Source organism: Lycium ferocissimum, chromosome 7, assembly GCF_029784015.1.
Source record: "Lycium ferocissimum isolate CSIRO_LF1 chromosome 7, AGI_CSIRO_Lferr_CH_V1, whole genome shotgun sequence".
Lineage (NCBI taxonomy): Eukaryota > Viridiplantae > Streptophyta > Magnoliopsida > Solanales > Solanaceae > Lycium > Lycium ferocissimum.
In genome coordinates this window covers 7111804-7126581 of record NC_081348.1, presented here as the reverse complement: position 1 = coordinate 7126581, position 14778 = coordinate 7111804, and the positions used below count along the sequence as shown (strand labels likewise).

At 37.8% G+C, this 14778-nt stretch overlaps 1 protein-coding gene across 1 annotated transcript; it reads right to left on the bottom strand.

Annotated features, from left to right (window-relative positions):
• Positions 1–614: 614 nt before the first annotated feature.
• Positions 615–14201, bottom strand: LOC132063215 (protein transport protein SEC31 homolog B-like). The gene is given in 23 exon segments (XM_059455675.1): positions 615–1103; positions 1205–1443; positions 2001–2280; positions 2393–2518; positions 2665–2847; positions 2953–3068; positions 3985–4198; positions 4276–4461; positions 4690–4782; positions 4877–5426; positions 5516–5555; positions 5558–5642; positions 5711–5823; positions 6332–6374; positions 6823–6942; positions 7151–7248; positions 8619–8676; positions 8749–8854; positions 8988–9024; positions 9120–9216; positions 12085–12207; positions 12315–12375; positions 13660–14201. Coding segments are annotated over 23 exon segments (3375 nt in total). The 5' UTR covers positions 13977–14201; the 3' UTR covers positions 615–1013.
• Positions 14202–14778: the final 577 nt, after the last annotated feature.

The following is a 14778-nucleotide window of genomic DNA, read 5'->3' as shown; positions in this document are numbered from 1 at the left end:
TATTATTGTATATATTCTCTGTGTGTGTATATATATATATATAAAATTTATCAGTTCAGTTCGTTTTTTTCTTCTGTTTGCTTTTAATAAATCCAAAACCAAACCAAACCAAATATTATCGGTTTTTAAAAATTTAAAACCAAACTACACCCAACCCAAGTAAATATCGATTATGTAATCGATTTGATTCGATTTTCGATTCAAATCGGTTTTTAACCAAACCGTGAACACCGCTGCCTAAATATATCCACAAATCATGCCTCCTAAAAAAGGTATTAACTTGAAAATGCGCGCCTCACTTATAAATGAATACTCAAGAAGGTGCATTGCATGTATTTTTGATGAACTGCGGCTAGAACAAGTTTAACAGTCTCGCCTCAAACTCAAATAACAAACAAGCGGAGAAATATTAATTAATGGATAAGAAACAACAGTGTTATTAATAATTCCAAGTTTAACTCTTACCTAACTTGAGGTTACCGAGTTCCATTTATCCGCACCTTTAGCATTTAAGGAATAACAGCATTTTTATTTTGGAGGGGGGGGTTGAAGAGGATAGGCATTTCAAAAGGGGCCACCAAAAGTCTCAAAAATCATAGGGGACGAAAAATCAATTGCTGAAATTTGACAGCTTTGCAGTGATGCAACCAAAATGACGAGAGTTTACCATAATCCGAGATTGAATGACTGGATTTCAGACAGGTTCCAACCAAAACATATGCTAATATAAAAAATAAAAAAAACTCTATATTTCAACACTGTAAAAAAATAATCAAACATTATCACTATGTTCAGAGAACTAAGCTCTCTAACCTCTTTCCCAAAATTTGCAAGCACCTAAAACCAATATCTAGAGCGGGTGAAAAGAGGTAGGAAAATATCCAACTAGAAAGACAATCTAAAGGTGTCCATCTCCAGATATGAGAGATTATAATTCCTTTTGAACTCGGCAAGAAGGACTTGAATCCAGAACCTCAAATTCTTAAGTTTGGCGTACGTTAAGGCTACCACATTTATCGGAAGCTTTGTCTGATCTTAATCATCCGCTTGAGTGTTGCAAGCCAGAAGTTGCACTCGTCCCAATCACTTGTGGTGAGAAGTACCTGAAATATAAGAAGCAAATGGAGATCATATGATACTCTCTAGCAATACCAGACTCAAAAAAAAAAAAAAAAATTGAAACTACATCTATCCAGATAGCTACCTGTATCTGAAGGGCGGTACTGAAATCACCATTGTCCAAGGCCTGACAAAGTTGCACAAGTTTTTCTGCTGCGTTCTTAGATATGTCCCCACTATTTAGTTTTGCAAAAAGCGCTCCTAATTTCTTTGAATTATCCTCGATTTCCCGCTTCTTAGCTGGATTTGCTCGTGATCCACCCAATGCCTCAGATGTTTCATTGAACAACCTTGTCAAAGTTGCTATCACGGGCTTCTGCTGGGCTGCAACACACCCAATGATTCATTCCATTACATAGTGAGATTTAAGAAGCAAGCACAAGAAATAGAACCTCATTTTCCCAGTTAAGACTTAAAAGCTAATCCTACAACCATACCTTGCCTTCAAAAGAAATGGAGAAAAGGAAACATGCTAACATAGACCACACTAGAGTAATCCAGGAGAAACTACAAACTGTTTAGGTTGGCGCCAAGTGACGCCAATTTCATCTAATTTTTACTCATTTCTTGGCCTTCTATAAGTAGTAGGTTATAATATAGCAGCAACAGGAGCTTTTCTGGACAGAAACTCCAGATGTAACCATTGAAAATCCAAGAGTGAGAGTAAATACACTGTCAGGTGAAGCCGGGTGAACATACAAGTGCAGTGCAGTTAATACAAGACCACTTCTTAAAGACCACATTCACCACCATAGGCAGCAATGTCGGACAATTGCAAGGAAAGAAGTAACGTGTCAGTAAGAAGGGATGGTGTAGCCGCCCACACTACAGAAATGTAAGAACATGAATTTAACACAAATTTAAGTGGAAGAGAAGCAAACCAGGAACATTTGAGGTATCCACTGTCTGAACTGTAGGTGGGGGAGCAGCAGGAGCTGCCGGTTGCTGGGCTTGAGATGGCTGAGTAGGGCTAGGAGGCTGCATTGCAGCCATTCCAGGTCTCTGCATTGTATTATTAACTGGCATAAATCCTCTGGGAGCTTGGGAAGGAGCTACAACCTGAGGCATTTTTTGTCCAAGAGCTGGGCCAACTTGAGTAGGGTTAGGGCCATATGAAGGCGGCACATTATGACCGGCAGCATAACCAGGGTTAGCAGGTCCCTGAAAAAAACATGAAAGGAAATCATAAGACAACACATTTATCTTAGCTCAAAACAAAATGCCCCCCCTCCCCCGCCCAGATTCAACTGAAATAATAAAAATGTTAACATACGGGATATAACTGAGCACCCAAGGTGGGCTGCTGATATTGCTCCACATTTCTCAGCGCAGGGGGATTTGATGGGATGAAGGAGGTCTTAGCAGGATGGGTAGCAACAGGTGGTGGAGCAATGTTACCCTGCAAACATGAGAAAAATATATATTAGTAAGAAAAGATAACTCCACATTACCGTGCTTCAAGAGGCAGCTATCTGTTTCAACTCAACGGTAGCCATTAATTTGATAATCTTTACATCCAAGAGAAAGCAAACCAAAAGTGTATACCTGAGGAACTGGAGGAGTTGGGGTTGGCAGAAATATGTTTGGTTGCTGGATGTTTTGCTGTGGAGCAGGCTGGTATGGGACAGGAGCAGCAAAACCGCTATTGTATGAAGAACCAAATGGTTGTTGATAATTCTCGGCATAAGGGCTGTTTGAAATGCTAGGCTGAGGCTTGGATGGTTGCTCCTGAGAAGAGAGAAATTAAAGATGGATAAATCAAACGAAATCTCTAACTAGAAGTCCTTTTTTAAGTAAAGGTCACAGACTATCAAGAGAGGGGGAAGAAAATACCGGATAATAATGCTGAGAAGGATCAACCATGCCATAACCAGATTGATCTGCAACATAGTTGGATCCAGTGTGCAGCTGTGAGTTGTCAAAAGCCATAGATTTCGATGCGTCTTTAGCTGCAAAGACCAATATGCTAAAAATTGTCAGTTTAATCTCTGTTTTGGAAGGGGTTGCACTTTCTGCACTTGGTCAATTCGCTTGAAATAAAATAACACTACCACACACGTAAATACGGCCATAGCCCAAAATTATAATTAGACTAAAAAAGCCATAAAAAGCATCCCAAAATTCAAATAAAAAAAGGTACATGGACAGGGACATCATAGATACTACTTTTTTAAATATCAGAAATAGCCATGTCTCCCTTCTTTACAGCATAGTCGTGCATATGTCTATAGTTAACCCTTTTTATTAGGTGCAGGGAGAGACAAACGTGTCAGCCTTTCGAAGCTCAAAAGAAGACATTTACGCTATACTCTAACAAGTCGACAGAATTTAGACACCCATAGAAGAGGAACAGAAAGGATACACATTGATAACTTGCACTCTCTTGGCTGACACAATCTGAAGAGTTTGAAAAGGAAGATGAAATGGTAAAACCCAATAAGCCTAGAAGATTAAAAGTTGGAATTATCAAACCAAATGATGGTACAGCTTGTTTGGTCAACACTCAAAACCATAGAAACACTTCTCAAACTCCTCATCCTGCTATACCCAAAAGTTTACCCGTCAGTAGTGTGAACATTAAAATAGTCAAGTATGGATAAAGGCAAATGATACTATACTTTAGTTTAAACTAAAGTGGCTTGAGAAATATTCTACACCACATGAATCTCATTAAGCTTCAATTAGGTGCTTCCTTACTTCTCAGGTATACAACTGCTATAGTGAAAGCACGAAAAGCAAAATATTTGCAGAAGAGCCAGGCTAAACCAAACCATACGACCATTATCAGCAAGGAAAAGAGAGACACAAAAAGCATAACAGTGTCATTCTGTAATGCAGAAATATAACATTGCAAAACATATTCACCTGATTCAGTGGACAGAGCAATACGATCTCGTAAGATCGCCAATTCAGGTGACAATTCCTCAGAGCCCATAAGCTTCAAGTATTCCATTGCAGTAGTTAAAAGCCCCTGACTTGCTAGGATTTCAGCATACTTCTCAAGAAGCTTGCAAAGAGAAGCACTAAATCTCTTCTGTCCAGTTGCCAATGCAAAGACTATCGTTTTTTCCATTAAATCCTATAGGAAGGAACAGAAAATACTGTTGAGTGTCTTATAGATAACATAGAAAACTTTGAAGAATCTGAAAGCAATACCTGAAGAAGGTCAACATATGATTTTCCATCAGCCTTTCCTGCCAAAGTCCTCGACCATATTTCTATAGTTTTATCAATGTTCCCTGCACATATGTAACACAGTGTTGCAGGAAGGCTTTCACCAGCAGCCAAGAGTCTTGAACCAAGTGTATCGCACAATGAAGTCCATTCATCTGGTGTAGCAAACTGCATCAAAGTGATGAGCAGATTAACATGTAAACTTCACCTCAGATGGATAAGACCAAAACTCTCCTCAGTGAACACATCCCGAAGGTGTACACTACTTGTTTGGAACAGAGCAGATTTTCATATATCCCACCTATGTCGATTGACTTTTTTATAATGCTCCTTACAACCCCACTGCATGAGATAAAATAAAAAATAATGATTAGGATGTTAGGTAGAGGAACTTACAGTGCAAAGGAGTGCAAGTGTTTCCTTCCAGGATTTCAAGGGCCGAGTATTTACAAGGTTCATTAGATCATTGTTCACCATAGCAGCAACAACCTGAAGTTATTGTTTAGAACAAAAACTCAAATTTTGAAAAGCATGAACTAATCCTCATTTAGAAAATAACAACCACGATATAAATGGATCTTACCTTAAGGTAAGAAGACTGACTAGTTTTAAGGTATTGATCACGAGTTTGCTCCCACAAAGAAGTACCACCAACATGAGCAATAACCAGAGCATCGGCCATTCTATTTGCGGATATGCATTGTGCAACAGCCCCCTTATAGTCACTGACAACCAACGCGCGTTGAACAGTTTCATCAAATGATGTGTCCGCACTCTCCTCTTGTACATCCATTTCTGGTTGGGACTCCTTCACATCAACTGACTCGCCAACAGAAAAGGTACTCACAGACGTTGACACTGGTGTATCAGCTTTGGGACTCGGAAGATTGTTAAAGAAATCTTCCCCATTGTCCATCGCATGCATTAAGTTCTCTTTGTTTGCAGCTTCTTTACCTGAAAGATTCTCATCAAGGGCAAGGGCATTTACTTGCTCAGATACATCATTCTGCGTAGTATCTTTCTCCTCAACAGGCAGACTAAAACCAAGATGGGAAAGCAGTTTTGTCCTTGCATCACCATCCTCTTCAAGCATAACCTTCAGGAAGCCCCATACTTCTTTTTCACCCGCAGATCTGTTAGAAAGCACAAGCAAGCTAATGTAAACCGGAAGATGAATGCAATTTATGAAAGAATTATCACCAATTTGAGGAAAAGGATATACTCTGACTCTTGATATTTCTTTTCACAGAAAAGCCTCAGCTGGTTTTCTCGCCATTCTGAATAGCAGTCTCGAAATCAGAAGACCGACTCACCAAACGTTGTTCCGTGACTATGCTATGCACATGGACCTAAAAAAGAGTAAATGTTTATACAAAGAAAATGGCAATAAAGGAGGGAATTACAGGAATCACTGTACCTCTGTCGGTCCATTTGGAGCATCTGCAGCACCGAATGAAACAAGCTTTCCACCAAAGCCAAATGAGACTCCAGACTTTTTCTTGGACCACCACTTTGGAGCTCGTAAGGGAGCTGATCAGCCCATGTAATGCAAATGAAAACCCAAAGTAAGTTAAAAACAAAGGTAAAAGAAAAATCCTTTTAAAGCAGAAAGAGACCAAGAGATGTGCCGTACAACAATGCAGACAAGCTGTGAAACAACAATTTCTCCACCTGTAGCGCCTGTCTATCTTCTTTTATTCATAATATAGCCAAAATTGGCGGTGCATTTTTGCATTTTTTTTAATTTTTTTTTTTTTTTTTTTGTTTTTGAGCTACAGCCCCTTCCATATCTTGATATCTAAGATCCACACAAGGTGCCCAAGTAGCCAAGCTAATTTTTAAAAGATTCGCAAATTATGTTACAAAATGTTGACCATAGGGAAGAAAATGTCTCTAAGCAAGCAACTTGTGTCAACTATAATGGCAACTCCTTCCTACATTCAAACGGAAACCTACAGCCTTATGTCCTGAACCTCAAGGATGTTCAAGGAAGATATCAAGAGGGGTGAGGAAGAAGATTAACAAAATTCCATCATACCTGCGCCAAAATAGACATCTCCATCGCCAGCTCGACCGCAGCCCTATAAAACATATTAATTTGAGGACCACACTCACCAATCTAAACAAAAAATGTTGTGGCACAGGAAAACAACAATTCATAAAATATAAAAGGAATAAAAGTTTTCCCAGTTCACCATATCATCTGTTTTTCCTATAGGAAGAACAATCAAATTACCAAGCACTAGCCATCTGGAACACGAGAAACATCTGTTATTTGAACGCTTAAGTCCATCTACATTACTTTGTTGAGAATCTCCATTTAGTGAAGGATATTGTTATACAGGCCCATCCTACTACATTACTTTAGCTACTCAACATATCTCAACTCAAAATAGCAGCAGCATAACAGAACTGGTAAGAGGACAAGAAGGCGGAGCAAATCTTTTTGGAGTTCTCTACTTATATTCAGAAATGTGTGTTCTACATTGCAACCCGACAAATAAAGCATAAAAATTAAGAGGAAAAGACCTCTATGTTGTAAATGCCAATTTTTCCATCAAATGATGATGTTGATATAACCCCTGGACACTTCGGATACCAATGCACATCAAAATTCCAATTGGTTCCAGCTGGCAATTCGGAAACAATCTGCCAGAGTTAGACATTACAACAATCAGTATTCTTAAGAGCTTTCCATAGATTTAAAAAAAAAATAAAAAAAAATAAAGAGCAACAATTCACTAGTCCAAAAACCTTTACGGCTTTACCACAAAGTGAAGGTCAGCAGAGATCATAGTTATGAAACAAAACACAGAAATTGACAATGAGGATATGAACAAACTCAATTTGCATTCACCTCTCCAGACACAACATCCCAGCAGATAGTGCGGTTATCTTTTGCACAAGTAAGCAAGTAGGAGCTATCAAGGGGACACCAGGACATTGCAATGACACCTGAGTGAAAAATATCCAGGATTAACGGAAAATTGTAAGGATATCAATATAATATGAAATGTACTTCATAGATAAACTAGAACTGTAATCCTTATTAAAAAAAAAAAGACAAATTAAAACTTTAATCGTACTATAAAATCAAATTTATCTTATAAAGTAATCTTTTTGGCATGTCACACCAATTACGCACTGGTCTCTTAAGACCTCTGAATGCAAGATATTGTTGAATATCTGAAGACTGAGATCATGGGAACTGAGCCCTTGGCTTAAATTTAGTATACTTTTTCTCGTTACACATTAGGAAAGTCAAAAAATACTTGCCCCGCCCCAGAAGTTCTTCAATTTCTATTAAAAACAAGGTTCCAATAAGGTTTAGACTATTGAACTGAGTGACATGTATTTGATATTCATTAAATCTTGCAAAGGTAGTTTGTGCTCCCTCTACCTACATCCCTTTCCATTTCTCCATGTACTCTTCTTCCCCCACTCCTCCATCTCTCAGTTCTCAGCATTTCTTAAGGGACAGAGCTGAACTGATTCTAGCTGGCACCCATAAGAATGAAGAGGAATGGGGGACACAGATGGACTGAGGTCATTTAAACACAAAATTAGTACAATTATCACTCCTTCCTTTCCTTCCAAACACAACCATCCAATCATGATGTTAATCTCCTCAACATGTAATTACTAAACAGATTCCGCTTGCACCCACCGGCAACATGTCAAATAACTAGTTACAGAAACCAGTAAAATGCTGCAACAATTTTCTTTCTTTTGCCAAAGGCCACCAGAGGATCTAGTATGGTTAAAATGGATCGACGGCCATTCAGTACCCAATGCCCCCATATCCCAAAAATGGTGCATTTCAGGTGGATGCCTCATTGGCAAAAGACAGGAAGACATTGAGGGAGCAACAAAGAATAAAAAGCTCCAAGTTAAGGAACAGGAAACAAACTAATTAATAAACTATCACCCTTGGATCACCTTAAGAAACAACTATTGTACAGACTGTTCAGCCATGTGCTTAGAAAAATATATCCACTTGTATAAAATGAAATTTTGCAGATCAGTTGTTGTCCACCAGCATATTCTACCACTGTCATACCAGTCATGAGTCAACAACAGTTGCGTTCCTTTATTTTTTTTGTTTGATAAGTAACCATAAACATAAATTGACTGCATCTATATGGGATAAGCTCAGCAATAGTATTTACAAGTATTTAATAGAGTTCAGCCTCGTTAGTAGGATAGAATTCTACCATCACTTGTCTCTTCAGACGTGCATGTTCTAAGACAGTTGAAACATGGAAATTATAGGTTCTGTGCCAAGCTTGTACAGATGGAAGAGACAAGCTTTCAGCTGCACTAACCTTTAGTGTGACCCACGAACTCTTTCACGGGAGACAATACATTCCGCATATCCCACAGCTGAAACGGTAATATATTAGTCAGATACGTATTACAACAAGCCCGTGAAAGACAAAAGAGTAGAATTTTTACCCTAAGTGCGGGTGAACCATCTTCATCCGAAGCAACAATAAGCTGTGTGGCAACATCAGGATGCCACTGCAATACAGAGCACCGCCTTCTAACAGAATCTGTGAAACTGCATAATTGCCCAATGTAGGTTTATTTTTCATTATTGCTATTACTCTTAAAATGCAGGAGAAATGTTCAACTTATAGTAACTCTTGAATATAATAACAATTAAAGCCTACAGTTCATGGACGCCTATTTACCTTATCACTGGCTTCTGCTTCTTCAAATCCCACACAACTGAAATAAGAAAATAGAAAAAAGAGAGATATTATAGCAACCTTTACAAGAAAAACAAACCAAAAAAACTCAGGCAACCTCTGCTCCTAGCTCACCAGTTGTCCCGTTAAGTGAAGTAGATGCCAATATATGCTGAACTTTGCTATTCCAAGATACATAGGAAATTTCACCTTGAGTTGATGACCCACTACCCTGTTAAAAAGGAGTCAGAATCTGAGTTAGATACCTTAAACAGAATGTCAAAATCAAGGAGAACTTTCCAAATAAAGTAGCATAGTTATAGGCCAGGAGTAGCGGACAGCAAGAGAATACACCACCAGATCAAAACCATTATTAACTGAAACAAACAATACACTAAATTTTCTGCTATGATTTTAAGTCATACTTGTCATTCCTCTTAAACCATCAGTTCCATTATTAGTTACTTGCAAGCCACTTATAAGAAAGCATAACTACAAATCAGTGAGAGACCATCTGCTCCAACCTTAACGGACAGGTTCAGCCAATACTTCCATGTTATGTTCACATGCTTGAATACCTAATGTAAATTCTTCTGAACGATGAACACTTTTATTAATGTAATATAAGGCTTGATTGATTGGAACCCCAAAATGTCACCAAAAGATGCCAATGTACAGCTCACCAGAAACTAATTCCCAACAACATGTCCCTTTAATAAAATTTTAAAAGAACACATCACATCATTGCTTAGTTTCTAAATCATTCTTTTCAGTCAAGAGAATCATTAAGAATATTGTGTAGAATATTCTTAAAGATTTTCTTGACGTTCACCACACCCGTCAACCTTAAGCTGAAGACCTTAACAAGGGAAGAGAATACATGGACAGGACCTACAAAAGGGTTGAATATTAGTGGATTACGACAACAATGTCACTCTGTCACTTACAACATCACATCGCTTATTTAAATAGTTTACCAAAGCATTTTACCCACTACTCAATGAAAATTGTAATTCAAGGCGAACACTGCAATTGTTCCACTGCAGTAACTTATAGTTAACGACGCATGCCACAGGGGCAACAATTCCTACAATAGGCAAGCAGACAACAAGTGTGTTTCTTCTTCCAGCCTGGATTCTGACCTTTTTTAAATAAACAACCAAGATTCTGGCTCTGAGGTGCTAGTAGCTTCACACCACGGGCTTTTAACCAAACGCAATGATCAATTGTGCAAAGCAACCGTTCTTCTCATACTAGGTTGAATTATTACTTGTTACATTGTCATCAAAAAATGTAAAACCCACAAGTCAAAACCCTCCTTGTCAGCCTCCCCACCACTACTTGTTATGCCATGCCCTCTTAGCTACAAATAACTAAGGGGTCTCTTGACATATCCAAATTGCAAAACTCCCTAAACTACGAATAGAGTCTTTGATCAAGGACTGTGACCACGTGTTATTGAGGTTCTTTGGACCCGAAACTTCTAAAATTGATTGCAATGTTGCCACCAAGATGTTTGCCCCTAGATGATGGCACAAAACAACAAATTGGGGTTGGCTAAGGACATGGAAAAGGTCAAACCACGCCAGAATCAATGACAAAGACAAGTCTATCGGCAACAAAAAGAGATGAAACCTTCAGAGAGAGTTTTCAAAAATAGGGCATCTAAGAATTTCTCAAAAGATAAGATATCCCAAATTATTCATCTCTTAAATAGCAAATTTGAGATGATAAGGTCCAAGAAACCAATGTTGGATCATCAACCTTTGGATAATTCCTTATAACTTGCCCCAGCATAGAGAAGAGAAATATTAACAGAAGGCAGTGTGCCACCGGAACTACACTCCTATTTTCAATCTCCGTCTAGGCAACATCATTCCACTTTCTGGGGACTGTACCACCGGTGTCACCCTTTATGTGCATTTCAACGATTTTTTCAATTACTATTCTCTTCACAATTTAACGACTTTTTTTGTACTCTTTTTTCTCCAACCAAACTACATCACTGATGTTCTATAGCTTTGTGTCGACATACTTCTTTTCATTAAATGAGAATATATTCCAGTTTATATGTGTTAGAAAAAGCACTTTCTTCGCTATGTGATTACCAACAACCTTTTGATTGAAAAATTCCAACACTGCTTTTCTTTTCTTTTTTCCGATGTTCACTATTAGCCATTCCAGTGAGTTTGTTGATATTTCTTCTTTTCAAAATAATCAAATTCAAGTTCATCTTGCCTCTTAGCATGTGCTTTAACAATCAAGAGAATCATTAAGAATATTCTTTTTTATAAAAAAAAAAATCATTACGAATATTAAAAGGCAGGATAAATATTATATTGTGCCAAATATTTCTATGATTGTGTTGTATGAAATTAGAATCCAAGAATTAGGAAAAATTCTTTAGTTCATGCATCTCAAAACTGCTATACAAAGTGTGATCTTGTATGTTAACTTTGTCAAAAGAGAAATCCCAAGGGGCAGTGGCACAAGGTCCGAATCTCAATGGATAAGCCCGCCCCTCTACTCTTCTCCACTTAAATACCAAACTGAGCTTGTCCGCAGCAAGGTTTGAACCCGTGACATGAACCTAACCCACACATCATGTGATGTGCTCTAATCACTAGACCCAAAGCCCGGGGGCTCCATCTTGTATCCTAACTACCAATTCTCCCAATCTCATATGTTAACTACCAATTTCAACAGAAATGTGTTCTCTTCTTGCTTTCTCTTTACACAGTAGCTCTACAGAAAATGAAATTAGCAATTAGGCACTATTTCATTGTTCTTGTTCCTCTTTAGGTATTCCTGGCTATCAGTTACCAAGAGAAACTGTTGATACTCGAGTTACAATCAACAATCAATCAATTTTTAGAAACCACTAAGATATGGAGGAGCATTTTAAGGATTGAGGCATTGTGATTTACATTTGACTCGTATTAATGGCTACAGAAGAATGCAAAAAGTTATATCATTTTTCTTCAGTTATCTCCGTTGCAATGTGTTGGATTTAGGGGTCCAGAAGGACACTAGAATTTATAAACAAACATTGCATGAGAAACGCTAATAAAAAATATTTTAAATGTCAGATATTACATACTTTTAGGGGAGGGAAATGGCTAGGCTCTGCAGGATTCGCAATATCCCATATACAGATTTCACCTTCATCAGCTCCAGATGCAAGGAGATTTGGAGTAAACCCGTTAAACTCCAATCCACGAACCTGACAATAAGATACATGAGAAAAATATATCAGATCATCACAGGATTACCAAAAGATGTCTAGAAAAAGAACAGAAGCATGTAAAACAGCAAAATGATAAAACTTACAGGCCCTTTGTGCCTCGACAGGTTGCCGACAAGAGCATTTTCAGCTGCCTCAGGCCCTCCTCTACTTGCAAAGAAAATGACGGCAACAAAAATTATTTAACGTCAAAGGTAGCAAGATCATAAGAAACATATTATATCCAAACTAAAAATTTAAAGAAGCATCATAGAATGAGTATATTTTTTCCCTATCTTTGACTAGTAAAGCATAACAGATAATCTTGCTACCTTTTGTACGCCTTTCTCATTACTAATTGTAAACAAGAAGAACAAAAAGAGTTTCCTTCCGGGGCAAAGTTGGAGCAAATAAAAGTATAGGTGAAAAAAGACAATAAAAGGGCCTCAGCGAGGAAGTGGTTTTCAAAAAGAGGTTAAATGGGAAGAACATTCATCAGGAGGGTTAATAGTAAGACAGGCAGCATCTCTGCACTTAGCAGTGCCACATACCCATGGCAGTTCATGCATATTTTATGTCACATCAATACATTATCATGTATATTCTGTACTAAAACATGTATGAAATATTCAGAAAAGTAAAACCGCAAAAGCATGCCCCACTAGAAGATATTAGGGAGACAAGAAATGATTGGTTTGGAAATTCTCGTGTCCAAGTTATGCCATCAAACATGAACTCAATCATAAAAGCACTCCATTTCTTTTGAGAAGTCATGATCATTTTGATTCGTTAACATAGAAGGAGTAACTAGAAACACTACTCACTATTTACTGCCAACCCAACTTCTAAACATCCCAGTTCAAAGATCACACATTAATCACCGAGATTTTGCATATTTTATAATTAGAAAAACATAATTTCGTTACTAGTATTTAAGATACCAAAATCAAAGGAATCCTGTCCTTCAAAAATGCACGGAAACCTAGAATGCCAATAGCTGATCTAGTTCATTTACAGCACCACTATTTCACGGAACGACCAAGTTTTGAAAACACTAGACATTTGGATTTAATTCAGCTCTAATGTTATCCATCTACAAGCAGAGGCGAATTTATGTGTAAATTTTGGGGCAAGTAAATCCATGGTCTTTCCACAAAACTAGATATTTTATGTACATATTTTCTAGAATTGATCTAATATTATTTAACGGCACCCACGCTACAAAAAGGCTAAATGGTGCAGTCGGTTAAAAGCTTTAGTTATTTACCAAAAGGAACAAGGATCAATTCCCACTTAATGCATTTTTTTTCTCCTTTCCTTTAGTAGTGCACCCATATTCTAGAAATCCTAGATTCGCCTCTGCGTAAAATGCATCAGACTGATAATTACACTGAACTGGATCACTAACGAGAAAGGAACTCAATTAAAGAAGAACAAATATTGGGGAATTACGAGATCAGAGGCTTAGGATTCCAAAGTCCAATGTTGCCATCAACAAGCCCACCAGCAATGATTCCATGAGAATACTCCTCCGAGTTAGGCTGAAATTTGCCCCAAGACAACCGATTGAAGCGCTCGGAAGTGGGGATCGAACCAGCGAGAACGAGCTGACGATCATCAGATGTGAAATCAACCTCGAAAATGTCGAGATTAGCAGTAGAGCTGAATGACAGATCCACCGCTCCAGCCATCGTTCCAGCCGCCAGATACGGTGCTTCCGGCGCAAACGCCGCCGATGCCGATCTGTTCACCACCTTTATGCACGCCATCGCTCAAAACTATCTAATTTGAATCGAGAGATCTAGGGTTAAGAGTTTGAGAAATTAGGATACAAATTGTAGATCGAGAAAGGAGAAGAGAGAGGACAGAGAGTGTGGAGTCTCTCCCTGTTTATTTGTTTTGGGAATTTTGTTTTTTCAGATTAGATTAGATATATATTTATTCTGCATATATAACTCCTTTTGGGTTTTTTTATTTTCACTTCGCTACGCTTCTGTTACTAGAACTCGCATTTTTCATTTGTTTGGGGAAGAAAGAAGAGGGGGTTTGATGAGGGAACCTGCTTTGGACATCTGACCAATCATATGTTGCCGCGTGTAATGCTCTCGTCATCGGACTAGTCTAGCTCCATTCCGTCCTTATATCTCTCTCTTTACCTATGAATCAAATTGTTGTTCTCAGTAGAAGTTTGCAAGTGAGAAAATGAGGATCGTTGGATCAAGGGTATCAAAATTATAATATAAAATAATTATTTTTGAGATATTAAAAAATGTTATTTCATTTATGTTGCCATTACTTATATTTTTCCCCCCTTCTATTCTTAACGGCTTAATTAACTAATTCTATATATTTTTCTTATTGTTGACAGATTAATTAATTAAGTTTATATATTAAAAAGATTTCTAAAATGTTATAGAAGCACAATAGTATTTGTTTATTCAACTAACTTATTTCATAAGTTAAAATAGTTAAGAGCAAAAACAATAGTATTTGTTTTGTCAGTGCCCCGCTCCAAAATAGTTAAGAGCAAAAACAATAGTATTTGTTTTGTCAGCTGCCTGAGCGGGCACC